The 25704-nt window shown below is 44.5% G+C and overlaps 1 protein-coding gene across 1 annotated transcript in view; it reads left to right on the forward strand.

The window, feature by feature from the left end:
* The first annotated feature begins 4631 nt into the window (after positions 1 to 4631).
* klf7a (Kruppel-like factor 7a) overlaps positions 4632 to 25704 on the forward strand; it is a 40763-nt gene continuing 19690 nt past the window's right edge. Inside the window, exons 1-2 of the mRNA XM_038721383.1 lie at positions 4632 to 5019; positions 24781 to 25402. Of these exons, the coding sequence (XP_038577311.1) occupies positions 4918 to 5019; positions 24781 to 25402 (724 nt within the window). The 5' untranslated portion in view covers positions 4632 to 4917. The remainder of the gene's footprint in view (positions 5020 to 24780; positions 25403 to 25704) is intronic.

The raw sequence follows: 25704 nt of genomic DNA on the forward strand, positions 1-25704 counted from the left end.
AAAATGTTGCTTTTTCAGTGGCCTTCAGAAGAGGCCGAGGCCAGACAGAAGCAGAACTAAATGGAACAACGAATCATAACCCAGATTTTTAGCCGACACTGATGTGACATTACCTAACAGGCGTCAGGGGAGATAAAGGGTGAGAAGGAGAGCAACTCCGCCAAAACTGACAGGGATTAGGCCCTATTTGTTTCACTTTTTGACTACTCCTCCTCCCTGCCTGCTTGCAAGAGTGTGTGTGCAAATGGGTATTTCCGTCTCCCACTCATCATTGCCTAATTGGCACTTAACAGCTGCCCCTCATGGCTTCCTCACTGACTGTGTTTCCGCTCGCTTTTGCTCGCGTAGGAAGCAGCAGCGTCGCATCAAACATCACCCAGCTGAGAGGGCACTTTCTCCTGTACCCTTTACCCCCCTGCCGCCGCCCCTCCATTCCCTTCCTTTCCCTTGCAGCTATGTCACGCGGGAAGCAGTTTACACCCCAGACAGCCCAGAGCGCTCATTATCGCTCTTCTCAGTCGGCCTGTCGCTCTGAAATCCACCCCTCCTCCCCACAGCTCATTGCCCATCCCCACCTCTGTCTTCTCCCCCAGGCTTTTCCCCTATGGAAGAGCTGCATGAAGAAGACGTCAGGATATTGAAGATGTTCTGCATCCAGGCTCAGAGCCAAAAGAGATGGTGCATACGGCAGACATATGGCCACGTTTTCAAAATCTTATCTTTATTTAACCAGGCCCATCAATCACGAGCAAATTTCCTTCTCTGTGCTTTTATGGCCTGGGCAAAAGGCACTTTCAAGCACAGATGTTGAGGGGAAAATTTGTTTATTTTTATTTCCTGTAAACATAAAGGTTATCATAATACTCCACTGAAGCAATTTGAACTGGAAGAAAATGTACCATATCTGTGTAAATGTTACGTTCAGACACATCAGGGCATGTGGATGTCATATTACACCAAATAAGGCAAAATGAAGCAAAGCAAAGCACCGACACTCAAGGTCCCTCAGTTGCAGGAGACTAATGGATAGAGAGGCAAGCTGGGGAGTGTGTTGCTGCTAACATCAGGGGCTATTTTCAATGCAAATCAACTTGTTTTTGGTAGCTCAACATTATGTTAGAGTAGAATGATCTTCCATTCCACTTAAAACAAGTGAAACTGCTTTGGAAACAGAGGGAATAATCCCAGAATTATTTATTTTACAAAGACACCAAGCCTATAAAACCGCACTAAAGTAAATCACTTTTTTTGTTTGTTTTAACAGCAGTGCAAATGCTGAAAAAACTCCCTTCATGCTCAGCAGAAGTTCCTGGGACAAGGTTTGAAAAAGAGGAAAGTTAAGTTGTATTACAATAAAAATGCCGTTATGAAGTTTTAACCCTGCCAATGTCAGCTAACCATATTAGCATTCCCACACGGGGGAAGGCTGTGAGCTGGAATAGAAATGGGCTGGTTCAGTGAACAGGGGGAGTGGAGGTCCCATTCGTCTTGTCCTGTTTAAATACACTGGTTAAGTCCTGCCAACAGGGAAGCCATTCAGCAAAAGGCCAAGGGCATCTGTCATGTGTTCAGCACATTGATATTGTCCCCTTCCGTCTCCCTCTTTCCCCCTCTCTTCCTCTCTTTTTCTCTATCACTCCCCCTCTCTTTGTTTATGTCTGCTTCTCAGCGTCTCTCTCCTGTTTTTCTTCCCTTTCCCCTCTGTCTTCTTCTGCCTACTCTCCCACTACCTCTCCTCCTCTTTTGATGAAAGCAGTGAATATGCAGGGAACTGACATGATTAGCAGCCTCATATACCCATGATGGATGGTGCCTGCTCCATTATTAATATAGTAAAAGCACCAACTGCCAGGTAAGAGCAATGTCAGCATCCACAATATAACGCTGTGTGCCCACGGATAATGGTGAGCACTTATTTTTATCTATGATATGCATGGGCTTCAGGCCGAGGAAGAGGAGGAGGAGGAGGTGGGGGGTACACTGCTGAGAACGGGCACTAAGAAGGGGCTTTCAGTTTTGCTAATTGCCAGTGATGGCAACAATGTCAGCGACTTGAAGAGTTAAATAAGTGTGAAATAACTACATTTCTTTCAGTGCAGTTTCACCAATTTCAGGGATTTGCTTGAAACAAATGTCATCTTTAAGACAGGATGATAAAATAAAAAGGAAGATTAATTTAAATAGGAAGATTATGGGACAAAATGGCAAAAAACAGGCCCATAATATTGTTACACAGGAACATATAAAGAATCATAAACTTAGGAATAAAGTTCTCAGTGACCTTAATAATATTATAGGCATACTTTATCGAAAATATTTTATTTCTTGTACAGATGTGTGATTTATAGTTTTGCTGTGACATTTGTACATTTAGCTGATGCTTTTATCCGAAGCAACTTACAATTGCTATGCATGTCAGAGGTCACACACATCTGGAGCAACTGGGGTTAAAGTGTCTTGCTCAGAGACACAATGGTGGATGGGTCACAGTGGGGGATTGAACCTGGGTCTCTCACACCAAAAAGGTACAGGCTTATCCATTGCGCCATCGCCACCCTCCTGTAAGCTGCTATAAACTTTAAGTAATATTTGTAGTTTGAGGCAGGTAATATTTATATGTTGAAATGAAAAACTGTATTACTTCAGTGAATAACAAACAGTAATGAGGTGAAACAGCTTTGCGAAAACAGACTCTCCATCAGGGCGTAGCAACCATTGAGAGCACAGAGGTCATACCCTTAGTGTTGTTTCATGAAATTTTGGAGGGTTAGTGACCTTTACAAATAAAGACAAAACACACATGGTAAGTTTAAAAGACTAAATTTGACTGTTATAGGTCAAAAATATTGTTTAATTAAAAGTATTCCATATTTCTTTGCCAGTTTAGTTATTAGCTTTAGTTCCACATAGATCAGTCCAACCCCAAAGCTCCAGATATCCTTGTGGACACAGCCAACTTTGACTTCAGTGTTCTTATTTGTGATGTTAACATGCCTTATCAAAAGCTCAGCACACCAGCATAAATTAGCTACTGCTTACCAAAACTGTCTTTGTCACGTGAAACAATTATTGTATTTTTTTCTGATTGTTAAATAGTTAGTTTTAACTAGTTTCAAATAGCAGAGAATTTAACCTTTTTTCACTTTCTTTTGGCTCTAGTTCAGAAAGCCACATAAATAATTCATAAAACAGCAGGGTTTGTAGTATGTGAAATATTTTACACTTCAGTCAGCCATGTGGAGATCAGCCAAACAGGACACAGCCATGCTAGATTGTTGTTTTCTTTCTGTTTGTTTTTTTTTTTTGTCAGGTGACAGACCTCCGCTACACATGACAACCTTTGTTGCATTTATGTCTCTGTCATGTGATTTCTTTCTGTCTGTGTATCTTTTTTTTTACTCCTGATGAAATGCAGAGCGTGGTACTGGATTATGTGGAGGAAGTGAGGGATGGAGATAAAGATTGGCAGAAAGAGAGGAAGGGTATCAAAGGGAGATAAAGATGTGAAATATAAACGAGAGGCAGGAACAAGTAGCAGGGAAAGGAAAGAGAGACAGAGTGAGTTGTGTCAAATAGATAAATGTCAGCTGGAGCTTCATCGTCCGTCTGAGCTGAGCTCTCCCTCCCAAAATGCCATGTGTAAATCACGTAGCCGGGGCCCTCGGCTAGCCTTCCCCTAGCACTGTAATGAGATTACAGACCTCTACAACACTCTGTGTGTGTGTGCGTGTGTGTGTGTGAGAGAGAGAGAGAGAAAGAGAGAGAGAAAGATACAGAGAGAGAATACTATTGAGCCTGTGTGAAAGTGTACAATTTAGATGGCTTACACGGGGCAAGAAAATAAGCGGCATTACTCACACCACCAAACAAGACATATCGAAGAAGATTTGGCTACTTCTTTATCACTCCACACACACACACACACACACACACTGTGGACTGTTCCCCTATTTACTTATAGCACATGAGCTGCATAAAAGAAGTGCAGAGGCTGATTTTTTTTTTTATCAATGTGAGCCTCTTGTTGCCACTTTATTTTAAATAACTTGTGAGGAAGTCTCTAATGGATTATTTTGCCACTATGACATTAAAAATATATAATAAACACACTTAATCTTTATTATGGACAGTGTACACACACTATTTAATAATACAGTCTCCACAAGAACACTGCACAGCATAATGGTGATATTACAGGAGAGTGTGATAAGTTTACTATACACTCATTATTAAAGGATATTGATAGTCCCAGTACAGGAATATATTTTTTCTGCAGTATAATGCCTCATCCTGTATATCCATTATAATTAAATATTTACACTGTGGAACAATTTAGCAGCCTATTAATACTGTTTACAGCTCGTGTTTGTGAGCACATGATGTTTACACCATGGCTTCTCCTCTCAGACTAGCCTTTTAGACCTTCTTCCAAATCTAATATACCCATCCATAAATAGCTCACCTATCGAGCCCATATTTGGCGTGAGTGACGTGGCACCGGAGCCAATGCCGCCCGCTGAATCTGCATGACCCCGCCTCTTCACGCTCCGCCGCCTCCCAAATAAGCCCTCAACCGCCCATTCGCCTTAAATGGACAAACTGGGGAGTTAATTGACAAACTAAACAACGCCCATTCGTTTACTAAGCCACTCCCCTCCCTTGGCTGCCTATCAGTGTAGAGTTTGGCAACACGGATACGCATGGAACCTCCATCTCCTCCAGTCTGTTTTACGCACCGAGACCGATAATGCGCGCAGGTGCAGGGACCCTAATCGCCACATTTCCAGCTGCTACACTGAACATTTAACCTCCTCTTATGGACTAATATGAAAGAAGTGGATGTAGAGGTCTGACACAGCCAAGAAAGAAGGCATATTTCTTGTGGATCATTCTTGTTTTCCATCACCGAGCGTCAGCATGGATGTCTTGGCGAACCACAGTATCTTTCAGGAACTCCAGCTCGTTCACGACACCGGCTACTTCTCTGCCATGCCTTCGCTGGAGGAAAACTGGCAGCAGGTATGTCTCAACTTTCAATTTATAGCCGGTGTGCATCATCTCCACTACAGAGCTTTAACCATACAGTCGGCTCGCTGATGGGTTCACATGCGCTCGAGATGCAGGCGTCAACTTTTCCCCAAAGCCTGGATGTGTGTAGTTCAGGGGGAAATGAGATGATCAAATGCTTTATATCACTCATATATCTGACCATTTTCAGAAAGATGGCAACATGGATAAGATGCGAAGGCACGCCGGCGCGTAATAAAGCTGTCAAATGCGATTTGGGAAGATGAAGATCCAGATCTCATAATAGGGACTGAATTGGTCGTGAATAATACATCTGCATCCCTCAGATTACTTAGTTGTGAACCCCCTCCCTGCATGGAGAGAAGTCCCCTCTCTTATTCATAATAGATTTCCTAACATGTCTGGCTTTGTACCATCTATAAATGCAGTGGTGACAAAAATGTGCGAAGGCAGAGCAGGGAAAGGACAACTGTCATCTGCATGTTCGCTTGAACAGCCCCCCCCACACACACACACACGCACACTCCCTCCATCCAAGTTCAGTGGATAAATAGGGGGAGGTAAGCACGGGGATCCACGCGGCCACATGGTGATAGATGCGTGGGGAGACGCACCGGCACATTACATGGCCATTACTGCTCTTATATTCCTCACACAGTACATCACACATGTATTTTCTCTCAATATCAGCCCAAATCTTCTTAGTATAATGTGTATTATATGCGCTTGTGTGTGTGTCTAGGCTATCAATTGTTCCATGGACATTTGAACATTTAAAAATGTTAATCGTGGGCAACTTGTCTTTTATCATTATTTTGGTGTAAAACTGCTTAATACCTGTACTTTTTGAATAATCACGCAGAGCTTCTCTGTCTAATCTCCAATTTGTTCTTCCACAATCTCAATTTAGTTGCACCTTTCATGCATAATAGCACAATCTTTTACTAAACAACCCTTCATTTTCCACATCTCGAGTCCAAATAAGGGCCGTGCTGCCTTCGGCCCACCTGCACTGCTGCTGCTGCTGGTGATGATGCTTTCCATGCTGCACTTGACTGACCGGGCAAAAAAAAAATCATTGCATGGACATTTGATGCCGATATTGTTCGCGCAATAGGAGCTTCAGCTTTTCCCCACTTCTCTGCTCCATGTGTAGGGGGGGGGAGAGAGAGAAGGAGAGAGAGAAACCAGTGCGTGACCGCGGATCCATTCCTTGTGGCCAAGCAGCCTAATTGGCATCCTACTGTTAGCCACAGACGCATCTTTTCATAACAAGTCTCCAACTCCCTGCCTTCACTGTCAGTGGATTTTAAATTGCAAGGGCCTACGTTTACCATATGCAGTGAATGTCTCTCCCCATTTCTCACTCACAGCCTGCGTATCAAAATCAATACCTAATGCAAATGGGCAAATGGAAGAGAGAGTGAACCGCATGCCCCATGCAGGCAAAATGCTGGGAAATGCTCTTATCTGTGGAGACTGGAAATGTCAGTTTTCTTTGACTGTCTGCAGCTTAATCTCCCTAAGACAACGTCCATTTTGGAACTGAAGAAAATCATCCTGAAGTTTAACAGCCAGTGTGTCTTAAATGTAGAGGATCTAGATCAGATATCTGCTCCCATTGAGCAGTGGCATAGTGTGTATTCTGCTATTATTTTTGTAAGAGAAAATGCCACTGTGGGTTGTCTGATTTTAGAGATACTCTTCTATTGACCTTCGGTATGAGATGAACTGATCGACTTTTCAGAAATGAAATGGCACAGGTTTCTCTTCTGATAGTATCACCGGAGATGTAAGCTGGAGCTCTTCTTACCTTTAGCCACTATTGCCACTTAGAAAGTGCAGATTTCATTTCATTTCATAGCATAAAGACACTTTTTTCCCATGATCCTGATTCAAAATAGGACCATGATTAAAGGTATCACTACAAAGTGGTAAATGTGACATTCATGCAGTTTACAAACACTTTTTCTACCAATGTGCAGGCTTTTACTCAAAGCATTTGGAATCTTGTATCCCATTACGAATCATGGAGTGAATATCAAAGTTGTTTTGGAAAACAACCCCTTAGTCGGTATAAGAAGATTGCATTGTGTCAGTGGAGCTCAAGGATTATGACTTGCCCCACACTTTGAAACGCACTCTCCCCACGCAGCACAGAGATGTTCTTGGCAAAGCGATCCTTGTGTTCATTGTGGCAACGTGAAGATGCCTCCGAGCCCTCCTGAATACATGAATTATGAGTTGTGGCTCGCCTTAAAAGCTCTGTCTCCAGCAGAGACCCGCAGTTTGAGCAATCCCCTCTGTATTCCAGGCACAATTTAGAATTTGATGCTTTTATGGGGTCTGATGGTGAGATAGGAGGCCGTTGTTGTCGGCCCCTAAATGGCTCCCTGAGATGCGGTGGCAAGAATGATGACTGTGTCCCCTGTTGGTGTCTGTGAGGCATGATTCAGGCAGTTATAGGGGGATGGGGAGCAGAAAAGGAGGAAAGTGTTTCAGAGGTCTACATTGGAGGCTGCTATTTGTTCCATTATTGAACCAAATAGTGCCAAACTAAACTGCGCTGTCTTGCTTCCAAATCCCAGTACAGTTGGTTGTTCAGAGTTAGAACAAACAGCAGGCCTGAGCTGGATTTGGAACAAGCAGAGCTGGTCATAACTCACTCATTATACGTTATTTTGCATCTTTCTACTAAAAAGAAATTGCTTGTTATCTTGGCTGCACTCACCAGTGCTTGTTATGCTCGTTTGGAAACCGGCATTTGCTCCCATCAAGCCTCATTTGGCTTTACTGTCAAACATTTATCAGCATCTTCGGAGCATTCAGGTTCTAACATATAAAATACCAAACATCTGGATTGCAATTTCAGGCTCATATGATAGATTTTCCTTCCGCCTTCAGGCTCCACTCATGACGTCCCCTCTTCCACGGCATTTGACCCTGATGGATAGGTTGTAACACGACACCACAAATGGCTGTCTGTCATTGACCCCAGGACACACGCCATACACTCCAACACATATATTATCCCTGAGGGGTTCAACACACACACACAGTAGACACACAGAGTGCCTGATGCCTACCCAAGCAAACTGTCTGTATGTTGCTGCACGGTGCATTAAGGGCTTCTATATGTGGATGTGGACAGATTGCACATAGCTTCAGTGCTTCTAAATGTGGCAGGAGCAGCAGAGCGCTCCGACGCGACCTCCATATGCAAGCCCATGTGCTCAGATGCATCCACTTACATCCCCTTCTTGCTCGCGACTTGATAACACGCACATTTCCCAGGCAGCAGCGGCCGCAGCAGAAGCTCTGTCTCAGAGGGGGAGCCGAGCATAGAGGTGTAGAAAGTTGCCGAGCACGCACATTCTCCCCGCTGCAGGGTTTTGCATTTCACAGTCCGGTGGGCTTGAACCCCCCCAGGAGCGACAAACACATGCAGAAAGATAGTCAGAAGAAGAAGAAGAGGGGACAGAAGCATGGTCCTGAGGAACAGGAAGAAGATGTAGGGATGCAGATAAATTATTTTGTATTTTGGCTGAAGCCATTAAGGAAAAAGTGGCCCTTTACTGGCCTGTTAAAGCTCTGGTCAGGGCTGGGGAGATACCGCGGCGCAGTGACCCCTCTGATTCTCTAGAGAGATAATGATGAGGATAGAGAGAAATAAAGAGAAGGAGGAAGAAGAAGCGGCAAAAGAGAATCTGCAGCAAAACTTTGAATATCCATATGCATCCATACGCTGCCGTGTGCATGTCTGCGTACGTGCACGCCGGTGCGTATGTGTCTCAGTATGTTATGTAATCCTCAGTAGGCCACAGCTGCTTTCTCACACACAGCAGGCATGCTGGGGAGTGCAGCCAACTGGCCCCCTCTTTCCTGTCTCCGTCTTCCTCCATCCTCTCTTTCCCCCCCCTGTTCTTTTCCTGCGTTCCTCTTATAGAATTAGCACAGTATGGATTTTTGATCTCTGCAGGGCTGTTGTGTAAGCTCAAGTTTTCCCCACGCTGTACACCCCTCAGTTCTGTTGCAACACAGTGGCTGCCAGGTAATGCATGTTCCCCAAGTCACTCTTTGCTTTGCAGAGCACCAGCAACGAGAATCGTGTATTTCCTGTCCAGGTAGGACAGGACCTTTTACTCGCTGCTATTTAACATAATTTTATGCAAATTGAAATTAAATCAATCCTGTAACAGGGACAGTTCAGTAGGAGGAGGAAGGACAAACTGGGACTTAATCTTATTTGTCTCGAAAGAGCTCCTAGTAGTGTCTTCGTTCCACGCCTGTGGCTTTATTAAAATGTCACATCAACTGCAAGTATGAGAGGTGGAATTCCTGAAATCAAATCTGGACACTCTCCAAAGAAAAATTTACTTAATTGCCTTTTAGTTTAACTGACATCTGCTACAGTTTGCACACGGCCTCCCAAAATGTGATGGAAGGTTCTCTACCCCCAACGACACAGCGTTGATGTTCCTATTTTATTAATGTAATACACCAATAGTCTTTTATAGCTGCAGCTAATTTACAGACATCTTCAAAGTGTCCCGACGAGCCCGTGCTACCTCATGACGCTCAGATGTAGGATATGAAATTGATTTCACACAGCGTTGTTTGGCTCGCCTCTAACCCGATAGCAGTCAGAAGATCTTGAAGATGGATGCTACATAGAATCTGGCCCGTGACGCACCGAGGCATGAAAGGAAGCCTTTGTGCGCCGGTGCACAATGCAGCACCTCCGCTGGACGGTTGTAAGTGTTTTCAGCCACAAGGTTATCACTCATTGCCTCGATTCTAAGAAAAGATGCGTGTCTGTTGACGGGGCGGAGAAGCAGGATAACAGGTTTGTTTGTCTGTGTACATGCAGGCCCATAGTTTTGTCATTTTACCTTAAGTTTTAATGGATATTCTCTTTTCTGTGTGTGCACACATCGTCACAGGTGCACAGGTTTGTGTGTCTGTGTACATTGTGTAATGAGATGTGCGAGCGACCCCCTGACCCAGTAACATCCATTCTGCCATAAGAGCGCTTAGTGAACTCTGCCACCTCTGTCTCATCACTCAGACAGCTGAGAGGCGATTGCCAGTGATAGTTGCCTGCTACTGCTTTATGGGCGTTGATGAAAAGGTCGGAAGCGCTGATGAAAGAGGGGACGGTGGAGGAAGTATTCATTTGTCTGACGCTCTGGTGACTGGCCCGTCAGAGATAGAGGGAGAGGGGTGAGAGGCAGAGGAGGTAGAAGAAATAAAAAGGCAGCGAGGGGGAGGCGGCGGCGGCGGGGGGTGGTGGTGGTGAGAGGGAGCATGGTGAACAAGCACATCTTTATGTATGGCTTTCGTCTGCAAAATGCTCTGCCACCCCAGGTTTGATTAACAGTGAGAAGAGGAGCCAGTCATTTTTTTTGCCTCACACCAGCACACATGGCTTGGCAATGACTTTCACATCATTTGAGGCGAAATCGGGAAGCCGTTACAGCACCTTACAGTGATCCGACATGCTTCGCTGCTGCCATCCGGCTTGGCAACCGCAGGGGGAAGAGAAGGAAGAGAAGTCTCAGGCACTCGTTTTATGCTTTGGAATCTCTCTCTCTCTCTCTCTCTCTCTCTCTCTCTCTCTCTCTCTCTCTCTCTCTCTCTCTCATGACTCTCTTGCTCTGTTTCTCTTTGACAAATTCTGAGAAGACGAAGTCACAGCTGCCTTGTTTGATTTGCCCTGCTCTAACCCCTATTTAAAGTCAGACTCCCTGCGAAAAAGTTGAACTCCGGAGAGTTATGCAATCAAAATGTGGCACAATGCTGAATAAAGGCTTACTTACACAGAGCGTGTCACATGTAAACAGCTAGAAGCTGCTGGTGGAATTGCTGCACCAAAACTATGGTAAAGTAACACACATTTATGACCGCCCCTCGACTTTTTCAATAAGGCTTCACGACAAGATGATGGTTAATCAGTCTGAAAAGGTGAGCAGCAACTCAAATATCAGCTGTACCTGTCAGTGGACAGGAGAGACCCATTGTCAGAGGGCTGGGAGTAGATGAATCTAGTCATAAAATCCACACATACCTAGATGTGGCAAACAAACGCCTTTTTGACTTTTCATCATGTAAATACTAGACTTACAGGAATAGTTCAACATTTTGGGAAAGACACTTATTCCCTTTCCTGTCAAGAGTTAGATGAGACAATCAATACCACTCTCATATGTGTGCATTAAACATTGAGAGACTGGAAGCAGGGGGAAACAACTAGCTCGACTCTGTCTAAAGGTAATCAAATCCACCTAACGGCAACTCTAAATTACACTTAGTGACACATTATCTTGTTTGTTTAATCAGCCCGCTGCAGTGATTTTTGGAGTCTGGTCTTCCCTGTGATCTTCCAACGAAACCAATATAGACTCCAGGTAGTCACCGTGCCGGGCCAAGACACAGTATTTGTGTGAATGTGTAAGAATCTATTAGTGAGAACATGTGTTCTGATTTTACCGCTAGCTGGGTCTGAAGTATTCTTACAGTCTCGTAGAGGTAAACAACAAGGTGATTCATCGTTGTTGCTAATTTTGCAATGTAGCTGCTGGCACGTTTGACATTGCTTGTTGTCTCATCAGAAGGAAACCTAACCTCACGTGTGTGAAATTTAAATGACATGTAAAATAATTGGCATCAATCACTCTATGCAAAAGTAGGTAAAGGCTTCAAGTGATAACCGGTTGCCTTGGTTACGTCCTCCCTATTTTCCTATTTGGACCACAATGTGTTTGATCTCCCAGGCTGCTCACATATTTGGAAATCCATTGGGTGCACTGTGTCCAGGCATTTTATAGCCATCGCTGGCTGTGACATACCAAGCGTTGCATCCCATTGTACTGTCTACCTGTTGCTAGGCAGCCTTGGCAAGCGGGAAGACAAGCTTCGGCCTATTTGTTTGTTTAGCTGTCAGTCTGGGAGGCTAATCCCACCCCGAGGGACTCGTAGCCATCCAGAAACCAGAGATCCAGCCATGTGGACCATCTCTCTCCAAAGATGGAGCGAGAGAAAGGGGGATGAAGAGATGGAAGGTGGAGAGAGACAAGGACAATTTGCCCTGAGTAAACACCTCTCCTTGTTGTTGTCATCCGAAGCCAGTCACGGCCTAAGCTCTTGGTGGTGACAGCTGCAAGAACGCACCGCGCTCTGAAACCGGTTGGATAGATTATAAAGCGGGACAGTCATTGGTGAAGATCACAGCTGAGTCGCCAATGCTGGCCTTGTGGACTTTTTAGCAGTGTGTGTTTTTGGGACGTGGGGTTGAGGTTCCAGTCAAGGTGTCACAGAGTCCAGTAAAGAATCCACAATGCCAGGCTTTGAGGAAGGATGTGCATAACTTTTAGCTGTATTACGGAAGTGACAGCAAGTTTGTGTGTCTCTGTAAATGTCTATGCAGTCACGTGTGTGTGCGTTTTGCATACCAGCCTCGACACTCAGCTGCACTTGTCCAACATGCAAAGCCAGTGGTATGACTTGCTGCTGCAGACCTGTCCACCTAATTGGCCAGTATGTCAGGACCTTTCTCCTCAATCCATCCATCTAGCTTTCCTCCTCATCAGATTCCTCATCTTGTTTTCTTCTTTCATCACTCCTCCCTACCTTCATCTCTCTGTATTTCTGTCGCCTCACTATGTTTTTTTCAATCTTTTGGCATCATCACTATGACATAGTTTACTTTTCCCTGTTTTTCATTTATTTACATGCTGGTTGATACAATGTCCTATGAAGGGCAAAACTCTACCATATCCCTTGAACTGATGGAATATTACTTGGTACGTTTTAGTGTGTTTGAGTTTGTGGTACTTTGAAGAAGCACACATTTATTTAGGAATATACACAATATGTGCCCACTATTGCCCAATATTTAAGGCATTAAAACTAGATTGTCAAACAGGACAAGTCCACAAAATAAGGTCATAAAGCAGGACCCACTTTAGTTGATATTGTATTTTAATTGTGCCAATTCCTAGACAAAATTTGTAATTAATCAAATTTCCAAACAGTTTAAATCTGAGCTTTGTAGGCGCCTTCAAGGTCTCCTGCAGTTGCTCCATTTGCCTATTTGGAAATCCATCTTGGATAGAATAAATTGGAAGAATTATGCATTTACTATGAGATCAAGCTTTGATCTTAATCTCATAGTAAATATATTTGAAACCAGTGGTGAGGACTCAGATATGGTGTTTTCCATTGTCAGCAGCTGATGTTAAATTCACTGGAAGATTAAACTGGGTCCCACATTACCCTAAAGACACTGGTGTCTTCAGCCAACTGGGTACGTCATGTAGTTTCAGTCATTCCAAGGCCCTGCAGGGCTAAGTTGTCTGAATAAGATACAACTTGTATCCTCAAAACCAGGCAGATTCATCTTGAATTGGGATTAGCCTATATGTCAAAGCCTGAAAGCACAATTTTTCACTAAGAAAAATATTATTTTGACATGCAGACGTGGAATAGAAAATGGCTGTATAAGTGTCATAGTTAAGAGATTTTGCACCCTGCTTAACTCTTCGAACGGCCTGAGAAGTGCCCTTCTGTGATTTAATGAGACCTGTGGGAAGAGCCATTCATCAGCCTGACAGCATACCTCTGTTTCCCATTGTGCTGTTCTGGTATGTGAGGAGAGCAGTGTGTGTTTTAGCCTTAATGATGGGCTGGCAACCCTTTGATTAGATGAATCTCCTGGTGCTAATTAAGATTTGGGCTGCCAAAAGACATCTGTGTTTATGCCTTCCTCCCTTTCTCTTTCCCTGTATATACACTACTTGCATGTGCATGTGTGTGAGAACAGTTCACAGGATGTGTTTTACAGTGGTGATTGGTTGATAAGTTGGTCCAAATTGGGAGGTTTGGTCGTATCTTGGGGGCTGACGTAAATGCAGGGCTGCGGGCAAAGACAATGGGCCACTTCAAACAACTCTAGAATATCAAAAAAATAACTCAATATCTTGTTTTTGTTCCTGAAAAGGGAATTCCTTTCTCTTATCAAGTTATTTTGTCTATAATTCAATCCTAAAAAGAAGAAATTGATGTTAAAACAAACAAAAATCAAACAAATCTTCCAGTAAAGTATGAATATTTTAACTTCCCATATAACCCAATTTGTTCAGTTGTGTAAAAATTTGTGTCTGTGTAAAAGAAGAAAGAACATGACAGGTTGCTATAATAAAATCAAGACAGTTTAACCAGGATTCTTAGAAAATATGTGAAACAAGTTGATTTGCAGTGGAAATAAGTTAAAATATTATTAATAAAAAGACTTTAAGAACTCATTGACAGACAAAAATGTCTCGATAGGGAGATTTTTACATTGACACATAATGAATATATTATAATTTGTATTATTTTGCTTGCGTGTGTTGTCATTCTTCAGATTCAGCTAAACATGCTCATCTAAATGTGTGGGAATGTGGCTGCGTCATCTCAACGAGGAGTCTTTTTTAACAAAATAAGGAACAAATGATTTTCATTTACCATAACATATCCCACTAAGATAATCAGCATCTACTCATATATTTCTCTGTGATGTCCACATATTAAGTGAAATGCATTATATTATTCAATGCTACGTCAATAAAACTTCCACCTGGGGATCTGTGATACAAGTCTTAGCAAATACCAGTTTGTGATTTAAAAACATTTAAGAAGCCCTGCTGCAGATGTTTTCCCCATCTTTTAACTAAACTGATCTTGTCACATAAATGTTTCACTACCCAATTCCCCCTTGCATATTTTAAGGGAAGAGAATTTGATAACTTATGCTAACACGAATGAAGGCTTCCCTGTCCTCCCCCTAACACTCCCGTCCTCAAATCACTCCCCGCTTGTGTGGCTAGACAGCACATCCTCCTACTCACTAGTTTATTGCTATGTGTTATTCAGTCTTTTGCCCCAGATATTATTTCATTGTAAAATGATGCCAATTAGTAAAGCCAGTCGCCGGTGGCTATGGTCTGGCTTCTTCGTCGTTCCGGCGGGGAAAGTTATTTGGGTCGGCAGCTATTTTCAGCCTGTGATGTTGCCAGGAATACTTTAGGGAGCAGCCACTGTTTTATAAGAGAGCACATCAATAATTTTCATTGGTGTATGTGTGTGTGTATGTGTGTATAAGAAAGCGTGAGAGAGAGAGAGAGAGAGAGATCTTCACAGACTGAGTTTATTGGGTTTATGTGTGTGTGTTTATGCTTGTGTGTGCATCAAGAGAAAAGCGTCTGTTTTCTCAGAGCAGGTGGTGTGTGTGTGTGTGTCTTCAATCACACAAACGCATGCGCTTACATTTCACTGTAACTGTCACAAACTATCGATAATTTTAAAACCTGTTAATTTCACAGCCTTTTGAGCTTTGATCCCAGATTTTAACGCAACCCTCATTCTGGGCTTTAACCTTTGCCCTGTAATCGCCAGCTTTTTTAAACGGAGCACTCTGCTTGTGTGACAGCAGTCAAAGCACACACACAGAGCTAAAAAAGGCAAAGCCAACGAGTTCCTAACACCTTTCTTAGTGCATCTAACCGCTCTCCGCTGAGCAGCCGTACATTGTCAGGATGAAATTGGGGTGAAAAGTCCTTGCACTCGGCTTGCACTTCCCGCTGAAAAGCCAGCCGCTCGGCACAGAGGGGTGAACAGGTTCAGCCTGCTACGCTGCCTCCACCCATCCTCGTCCAACCTAGACTCACATACACTCTCTCTCTCTCTCTCTCTCTCTCTCTCTACCCTATCTCTTAGAGGCGAGCCTGCAGCAGCAACGGTGGCAAGGAGACGTCTTTCAATATTTTAAGCAGCTTGGGCTAATCTTTGTCGCTCAGGTTTGTTTTGAAAGCATCGCCGTGGGAATAAAGACGGAACGACAGTGCCCCACCTCCTGTTTGCACGGTCTCGGGTACACATAAAGTCGCCGGGATATACATAGTCTTGCGTAACTGCACAGATTCCACAAATGCACACTCCAACTCGTCTGTGACCCTGAGCTAATCCACCTTGGCCTTGCAAGACTGTGCCACTGACCTGCATTTGCTGCTCATGCTTGTTTTCAAGCCATTTGCTCGCAACACGCACACACTCCCACCCTTAGCTTCTTAGTGAAGTTTCAGTGTTGTAATGAGTGACAGAGGCTGAATCTGAATCTGTGGCCCTTACAAACATCCTGAGGTGTTACACAAGAACACCACACCACAGCAAAAGCAGAGTAAAGGCGACTGGCTAAAAACAGAGGTGGCTTCTTATTCAGCCGTTGAGAAGCATGTAAGAATGAACCATTCTGTCTCTTATCAGTGTGGGCACTGCGCCACAGTTGCACTTCACGGTTTGTGGACGTGATTGGGGTACCGAGCGTCCCTTTCTGACTGGCACTGTACGAGGAGGAAGCAGAGTTTTTCCGCTTCACTGTTCCATTTATCTCTCCCCTCTCTCCTCTCCACTCTGTTATTTTCGGCCCTCCTCCCCTCTCTCTCTTTCTCTTTCAGTGCTCGCCGCTCTTTTGTTTCTCCGTGCCTTTTGCAGCCAAGGCCCCATTCTCTTGCCCCGTCATTGTGTGCGGTAATGAAGATTAGCCAGACTGCCGCACACAATGGGGTCCCCACATCCGGAGCACAGACTCCCCAAATCCTGCTGCAAGCTGCTAAAACCACTGTTGTCGCCGACCCCCTCTATATCCATGCACCCACATGCACACATGTTGTGGTTCCATTCACACACACATCCACACAGAAACATGTCCACTGTGCACTCTGCACTCTGCCGTGTTGAAAGCAAATGGCTGAAATGTCTCCTGATTAGATTAGGATGGTTTTGACAGCTGAGAGGGAGCGCTTTGCGACTCATATGCCGATAAACAGCAGCTCACCCAAATCCAGTTAAAGAGAGACAGAGTTCCCCTCCCCAGCGAGTGCAACACGGCTCCAGTCGTGGGGATTATACCCCACAATCTCCCCCCATTCTCCATGCCCTGCTATTCTCCTTTCGCTCCAATCTCATCCTCCTCTCCATCATTCATCTTCTTCAGTCTCGACATGCTTCTTCTTTTCTCTTCTCACATCTCCTCTTCTCTTCTCTTCCCTTCTCTTCTCTATCCTATTTCACCCTCACCTCTCCTACCCTCGACTTAATACCAGAACAAAGACAATTTCCACACTTTGTCACAAGCTATTTAGATGGAGCAGCAGAGGTCTTTATACGCGGTGCACTTGTTGTATCCTGAGCCTAAGACCTCTTAATAATGTCTGTATCACTCTCAAGGTCGGCAGATCTTCACCTGTTCAATCTGTTTACTTGTCAAGTTTAGAGGATACATGTGTAGCTTTGTCTGCGTGGAAAGATGGATTATCCAAACACAACAGTTTTTTTGTAATTGTACAAAAAATACCGTAGCACATGTGTGTACTTGGAACACAAATAATCATATGTCAACAAGTTAACCAGTTAGAAATAGGTAATAGACATTCAGATTTTTGCACTTTAAGGGCTTCTCATCCATGTTGGCAAAATGTGTGGACAGCTACAGAGTGGACCTTGTGGTGATTATCTCACTGGTGTCATATTGTACAACGAGTACACCAATGCTCCAGCATTCTTTAAACATCTCATTTCGCAAAGGAGTCCTTCACATTGCCCTCCATGTTGTGTTATGTGAAGACAGGTCCCTAGTGTCGGGAATGATGTGGATGTGTGCTTTCTGTTGTGTCTGCTCAGAGAGAGCAATGGGAAATGTCTTTCTGCTCCATTAAGCAGAGGTCACCAGGTTTTTGCGCTCTGAGTGCTCCATCATTGTTGCTTCCCCCGCTAGATGAAAGGTGCTTTGAAGATTCCCCATCACACACAAACACCCATCCACACATGTCACGTAAACCTCCAGTATCTGAGGGGCTTAGCGGGGAGATGTCTCAAAATGAGCACAACTGAGCCCGCACTATTCTGCAAAGAAACGATCTCACGTTCACTTGCCGCGTCCGAGAGCAATGTGCTAAAGGCTGAATGCTGAATTAAAATGACAGCTTTAAATCCTAAAATGCAAATATGAGCATTAAGACCAACAAAACAAAATAGAATTTGCTGCCTGAGTACAGTTCCAAGTGTCTATTAGCGCACCCATCCAAACAAAAATTGACTGTGTGTAAAGGAGATGTCAGGTTTACAACCAAATGTGCATTATTCCTTCAAACTCCGTCAGCAAATCGTGATTTAACAACTCGAGGTGTCTGTTATCAGCTTGAAGCCCGCACTGTGTAAAACTGCCTCAAGGTGCTGCGTTGCCAGGCTTTGACGGAAGGGCCTTGATTATTACTGTGAGGCTAATGTCGTCTGATAAGGCTGTGTGTGTAATTAAGCTGTTTCCGTTGTGTGTTATCTGAAGCTAGGTGAGGCTCGGCTGCCTGAAGAGATGGAGCTGTTAGTCAGTGAGGGGGGAGGGCTCCTGTCTCCTCTCTGTGGCTTTTCAAGCTTCATATCTTTCCTTCTCTTTCTTTTTCCTCCTCTAAGCTGCAAAGTTTTTTTTTTTTTGCTTACGCATCTGTAAGTGGGAAGATGCTGTGGGTTCATCCTTCACCCCTTTCACTTTACCCACACTTTTCTGTCCTAATCTGAAACGTGATTCTTTGCATAGCTGGTACAGAGGCCTGTTCCTTCATCTTTCACCTGGCGGTCTCTTCCTTCTTCTCTCAGAGATGGCAGATAAATTAACTCTGTCTCTGCCCCCTAGCTCTTTCTCGTTGTGTCTCTTCTCCCTCCGTCTCTCCTTTGCTTCATTGCTTCAGAGCCCGTTGGGGCATCGGGAGCTCTGACATCCCCCCTGGCCTAACACCCCTGTCGCTCTCTCCATTGAGAATAGCAGGGTGAAGCGAGGGCACTCTGCTATTCAGATCAGTGTCGAGGAAAATGAAGCGTTATCTCCCCACCCTTCCCTCAGCCTGATCCCGTAGGCAGGTTCCCCCACTCAACTGGGATCCACCGATGATGCCATGCTGCTCTCCAAGGAGTCTGTCTGAAATCTGGGGGCCGGAGCTCTTAGTGAGTGAGTGCACGGGTAGGAGAAAAAACCCTGAAGGGCAGCTTAGAGGGGAGGGAGTGCTTTTTGGAGATTTTGTGTGTGTGTACGGGTGGGGGTGGGGGGTTGCTTTGTAAGTATTGCTCAGTGAAGCTATAGATTACCGTCTCTGTCAGCTGCGACAGCCACCGCTGATGAGCTCCTGCACGGTATCATTTCGTATCGATTAGGCACTGCGACGCAAACACACAAAGGCTGTTGGCGAGATGGCCTGTGCCTAGGGCCACTGGTCATTTAGCTGTCACTTCAAAGTGATGGCCTGGCCTGGCCACCAGATCAATTGGAGACATCGGCCCTATAACACACCACGGCAGGATAAGACATGTGCATAGACACCCTCACATACACGCACTTGCACCTTGTGTGAAAGACTGCTCTCTGAATTAAGTGCCTGCCCAACTTTTCCTTCAATGAAAGTGCCAAGTGTGTTGCTGAATCACAAAGAGCAATAACAAAGACGGCTGTAAACAAAGTCAGTAAAGTATAACAGTGAGTCATAAAAATTAAATCAAAAGAATAAGAAAAAAATTATAACACAATTTGGTTCCCTGGTTCATCGCAGGCCAGATTTTCCTACTGATGTGAGTGCTGTGCAGCCTTACCTGTAGGGTAAAACTGATTCATTTCTCAGAAGAGATTTTAATCAGAGCTGGTATTGCAGTGGTATTGTATTCACACCCTGTGAATCAAACCAAGGGCCTCTTATTTTCTGTGACCAATGACATTCCTTTAAATAAAAGCATGCGACAAGCAATAAACAGACTGTCAGTTGAATGTGAAGCAACAAAAGAAGAGGAGCAAAGCCGCGGCGCAGCCAATGTTAATTTGTCCATGACATGATTGTTACTCACTTTTAAAATGAGTAATCAAACCCCCTGCTAGAACCAAGTAATCAAAATGTCATGTCGGTGCTGAAAGGGGAATCTTTTTCCAATTTGGGGAGGAGGATGATGATGAAAATTTAAAAGCAGATCTATGTAAACGCTGTTTTGCAGTGGTGAAAGCCTCAGAAGTGAAAGAATGCCACAAATGTATACACAAATGTCACATAAAAAAATACAATATGAGGAAGCTACAAGTATAAAAGAGACTAAGAACTAACATCCATCTGCACCATTCTGGGAACAATATAAAGGATAGTTTTTTGGGAAATACACTTTTCTTGCAAAGATTTAAAAGACAAAAGCTGGAGCCAGCAGCTGGTTAGCTTAGCATAAAGACTGGAAAACATTTTTATTATTGTAGAGGATTCAATTATAAGCACACACACACACACACACACACACACAAAGATTTCGATATAATCCTGAATGATACAACCCTGCAAGGAAGGTGCTGCAGGGAATCATGGGTCATCTTTGAAAAGATGTGACAGCATCCCCCCAACCTCAGTGCATTTAACAATAGTGCTGCATCACCCCCCTCCAGCTCAGGGCCCCCTTATAGTCCTGCCCTTTTCAACCCTGCTAGCATCAGCTCTGAATATTATTCATAGCACCTTGTCTCTATCACGGCATCTTTAAAACTAAACACGGTTATCCTAAAATTAATGAGCCATATCCACCCCATTACATTTATCTATTTAGTGGTGTTTTGGGCCTTCCTTTAGGGCATTATGCATGCTCTTCTCTTCATATTTATAACCCAGGCTTTTTATTAGCGACGTGGTGGGGTGCTAACAGTTGGGAGGCAGCCTGTGCTTTGATGGTGATAGCAGGCGGCTTGGCGCAGGACAAATGTGACGGGGAGAGAGGATCAGCTGCCAGGCCAAGGGCCCCGTGGAAGAGGGGAGGAGAGGGTGAGGACTGCAGGAGAGAGAGAGAGAGAGAGAGAGAGAGATTTAACTTAAAAGTCAGAGAATGAAAAGCAGAAGTTAGTCACAGCTTTCAGCCTACTTGACTTTGTGAGAAGCTTGTCTTGTGATCTCCGAATATTTATGGATTTTTACTGGAGTAAAGCATAGGGAGTAAAGATTCAAGTGATTTGATCTAAGCTAAAAGAGACAGTGCAGTGACCGACCCTTAGCCCCAAACCTATTTGACACTTCTTGTAGCAGCTGTGTCTTGTGGTTTTGCAATGTTTCCATTTTCAGATGTGTTTTTCTATCAGGCAGTTTCTCATTGTTAAAGTAAATAACTGTGCAATTAAGTGTTGCTGAACTCAACTCATCAACCGTTCTTGGAAATGATATTGGGTATGGCAAGAAAACTATAAAAAATGTCAACACAAGTTAAGAATTTAGTCAACTGTTTTGAGAATTGAGAAATCATTTCATTTATTATACTTATCAAGTTTTTTTGACAGTTTGATCATATCATAATGTGTAGCCCTATAATGACAATAGGTTTTGTTGCAAGAAAGCTAACAGATACAGCATAGCCAGCAGGGTCACACTGATCTTAATCTTATGGAGAAAGCCTCAGCACTGTACTTCACTGCTGCACTCAAACTTAAATCAGTTTCAACTTTGACTTCATTAGAAGCACACTTTCACTGCTCAACCAGATAACACATTACATAACCCAAAAGTGACCCTTGATGAACCTGAAGGCCTTTTCCTGGAAGACAGGTGTAAATAATAACATTAATGATGGCTTATTTGCATTTAGCTGCTTCAGTTTCAGGATCCTTACTTACTGCGACACAGAGCCATTGTTAATGTTATTAGCAACACCTGTGCTTTTCTTACTGTGACAAAATGCTTGCTGTGGAAAAGGCTAATTGATTCAAAATCACTTTGCCTCTGCACTGTGCTTTGCTCACCCATTAAAATTGTGATTGTAGTGAACACAGAAAAGACAGATGTCTGTCTCGTTCCAAGGAGATGCTTGACAATGTGGAAGCTTGAATCTGGGTAGTCACTGCGCCACCAAAGCAATTTCCCCCTGTTTGGAGGTGCTGGTGGGGCTGCTGGAACAGCCATTGGATTGCCTCAGCTTATCCTAGCTCACACGAAGGAATCATCCCGAAAGCCTTTTAGGATATGGACCCTGGCTTTATGCAGAGCCAACTGATGTTGGCTCTCCAGATCGGCGTTTGTCCAAACAGAGCTGAAGTGGGCCACGAGCGCTCCTTTATCTTGGCTATTGTGCGATTCTTTTGGCTCTTCATTCCTTGCCTACACACACACTGACGCAAGTTGCACAATCACTTTAGGCCACAAGATCAGCACATAGATGTGTTTATGCATGTGCGTGGGTTTTCACACCAACACGCACGAGAGCCGCATAATTACACACAGCGCGGCATAATTATGCTACTCACACATAAACGTGCACTTGAAAAATGATGCGTGCGCGCACACGCAAACAAGCATAATTACATGCAGCCACATACAGTACATACACCCACAATACTCTACACTACACACACAGGAGTCGCTGATCAACTGCATGACCTTCTCTCTTTCAATGTTAATGTCACCACCTGGGGGAGGAAGGTGGTGGTAGGGACGGGCCGGGGGGGGGCTTGATGGACTGATCGGAGAAAAGGAGGAGAAAGACGGGTGGAAAGAAAGCGCTGCGCGATAAGCCTGTCGTACCTGCCACCCCCTCACACTCAGCCTCTTTCATCCTTCTTACCTTGTCAAACATTCCACTTTCTGTATGCACACATGTGTAAGTATGCATGTATGTACACACACACTGCACCTTACGCTGTGTCACAACTGACATCCAAGCACATCCTAGCACATCACTGTGGGTCGTAACCTAACATTTAGTGTGCACGACCCCTTTTCTGTGTGTGTGCGTGTGTAGGGATGAGGCCTGTGGCTTGCCTGATGACAGGATCCTGTTATGCCAAATGTCACACTTCCAAAAAGGATTCACCCCCCACAGAGAAAATGAAGTCAACACCTTCTTTCGCTCTTACTCCCTCTTCTCTCTCCTCCCCTGCCTCCTTCACCTTGTCCCTCCATCACTCTCCTCCTCCTCCTTCTTCACCTTCCACTCAGCTCCCCTCTCACTTATCCATTTCTATCCTCTTTTCCGCTCCCTTGAACTATCGCTACCTCACACACAGACTCACCTTGGTTTGCAGTCCTAAGCATTTTGCTGAATAAAGTCCCCTTTAACTGGCTGGTTTTAGCGGATAATTAGTCCTCACCTTGGGAGAGAAGGAGACGACAATGAGAGAAAAAAGAGAAAAAAAGGAGAGAGAAAGGGGTGATTTTTGGGGGGGAATCGATAGGGGGTGAGGCAGAAGGAGAAGGGTAATGGTGAAAATGATAGAGAAGGAGAGCAGTGAGGGGGGTGGGAGGGCAGGTGGAGGGGCTGAAAGATAGCACCGGCCGTGTTGTGAACAGAACAGGATGTTTGTTTTTTTTAAATACCTCTACACCTCACAGGCCGCCGCATACCATTCCCTTTATCATGTCTCGACGCCTTCAATATTTAATTGTGTTCTGGAAGAAAGAATAAAGGAGGGGGGAAAAAAACTTCTCATTTATTTCACGATTCACTGGCCGCAGCCATCAAGGAAACAGAAGAGACCTCTCACATAATGCATGAAAGAAGTTATTTTTCAAAGCCATCTCAGGAAAAAAATAAAAACATGTAGGCGTGCAGTAGAGGGAGGAAGCGCGGCGCATTACCTTCAGTTCTCACTGTAGATGTGGTCTCGAGCAGCTTTTTAATTTGAAGTCAGTATGCAAATACTGTCGACAGTCAAAAAACAACTCCAAATCCCTCTCTGTTCCTGGAAGGAGACAACTTCCCTTAGCAACAGACACCCTCCTCCAAAAAAGAAAAAAAGTGTGGTTTTATTTTTAGAAGGTGCAAACAAGGAAAGGAAGGGGGGGGGGTAAGATTGTAAATATCTCTGATGTGTTCAGTCTGTACAACCTTATTCCTGATAATGGAACTAGCGATTCTGTCTGTCAGTGCCTATTTACACACAAATGAAGTGGCGAGTAGCACGCGCCCAGTGGAGCTGCTAGCCTCCATCTCAGCTGTCAAAATGGGTTAGTGGCTACAAGCGAAACACAACGATCCCTGGGATCAAACTGGCGCCATCCATTCAAACGTAATAGCTTCATCCGTGGACATGGAGCGTTCCTTTCCCTCACTGGCTCTCCTCTTAGAACCTTGCCAGCTTGTTGTAAAGTAATAGACTTCTCAGGATGCCAGTTCACACAAAACGGGGATGTAGCCTTTTATTTGCCCTCCACGGGGAGAGGTGTTTGGAGTAATAGGGATGAAGCAGACCATAACTACAGCTGAATAAATCTTCCTATCTTGGCTCAGTGGAAGCCGGAGCACACATGGCTTGTCAAAGCTCTATGAAAAGTTGTTTGATAGGAGTTCTGTACAGTTTAGGACTTCTCCTCCCGCTATCCGCTCACCTCACTTTCGTTCCGCGCTACAGTGGTTACAATCAATCAGTGTGTAATCAGCCGTCTTGCTGGAGCTGCCAGGTAATTCTGGCTGTCTTGGTGGCTATCTGTGTGTGTGCGCGCATGTGACAGCTGGCAGAGCTGCTAAGTTCTGTCTGGGTGAGTGGATGGCACCATGCAGATTTTCTCTCCACAGTGTGTAAAAGCATATCGGATGATCTGATGGCTGTTGAAATTGTCAAGTGGGATTTGAGCATGAGGATGGGCATTTTCAGTGCAGATGCTTAAGTCCGTAAACTAACCTGAATGGATTATAAATAAAGTATTTTCTCCACTTTCTCTCTTGCAGACCTGCCTAGAATTGGAGCGTTATCTGCAGACAGAGCCCAAGCGTCTGTCAGAGCTCTTTGACCAAGACCTGGACGGTCTCCTAACTCCGGCCTACATGAAGGAGGATGGCGAGGAGGAGCTGACAGACGCCATTCTCCCCAGCCTGCCCAGCCTGCCTGAGCCCCCAAGCCCACCTCCCGTGATCATCTGCCCAGCACGGAAGAACTTTCCCTCCACCGTTGCAATGAAAAGAGACCTCAAAACCAAGGGGCTTGAAAATGTTGAAGGGATGGAAGGGGTCCACCAAGCACAGCTGAGTGCCGTCACCTCCCTGACGCCCCCATCGTCGCCAGAACTGGGCCGGCACCTTGTCAAACCCAACCAGACACTGACAGCCTCTGCTGATGGGACGCTTACCCTGAAGCTGATGGCCAGGAAGGTAGGGCTCAGCGCGGCCCGGCTGGTGGCAGCGCACGCATTCCCCGTCCGGATGAAGGACGAAGAGGAGGGGGCTGCATGTGTGATCAGTGTGGGGGAGCAACCAGAGAACAAGAAAAGGATCCACCGTTGTCAATTCAACGGCTGCAGGAAGGTGTACACCAAGAGCTCCCACCTTAAGGCCCATCAGAGGACACATACAGGTGAGAATTAGTCATAAGCCTAAAGAAGTTTGTAGATAGATTCTTTTTTGGATGTTGTTCTAGAAGTTATTGCACCATTACTGTAGGAAGAAGCAGTAATAGTAGCACTACGTAAGAGATGGGATATTGTTCACCTTATTGGGGTTTGCAACCACCAAGTTTCCATGTTCAGCACAATGAAATGCACAAGCTTCTCTGCAGGTCCCCTTCAATGTACACAAGTCATTTAGCTTAACTATTGGTTTCATATTATTGTTTGGAATTGCCCACATAGCTCACATTTATATACATTCGTTTGTGTT

The sequence above is a fragment of the Micropterus salmoides genome, unplaced genomic scaffold (genome assembly GCF_014851395.1).
Source record: "Micropterus salmoides isolate LMB-PRFRI ecotype aquatic unplaced genomic scaffold, ASM1485139v1 Ms_hic_scaffold_1, whole genome shotgun sequence".
Classification (NCBI taxonomy): Eukaryota; Metazoa; Chordata; class Actinopteri; order Centrarchiformes; family Centrarchidae; genus Micropterus; species Micropterus salmoides.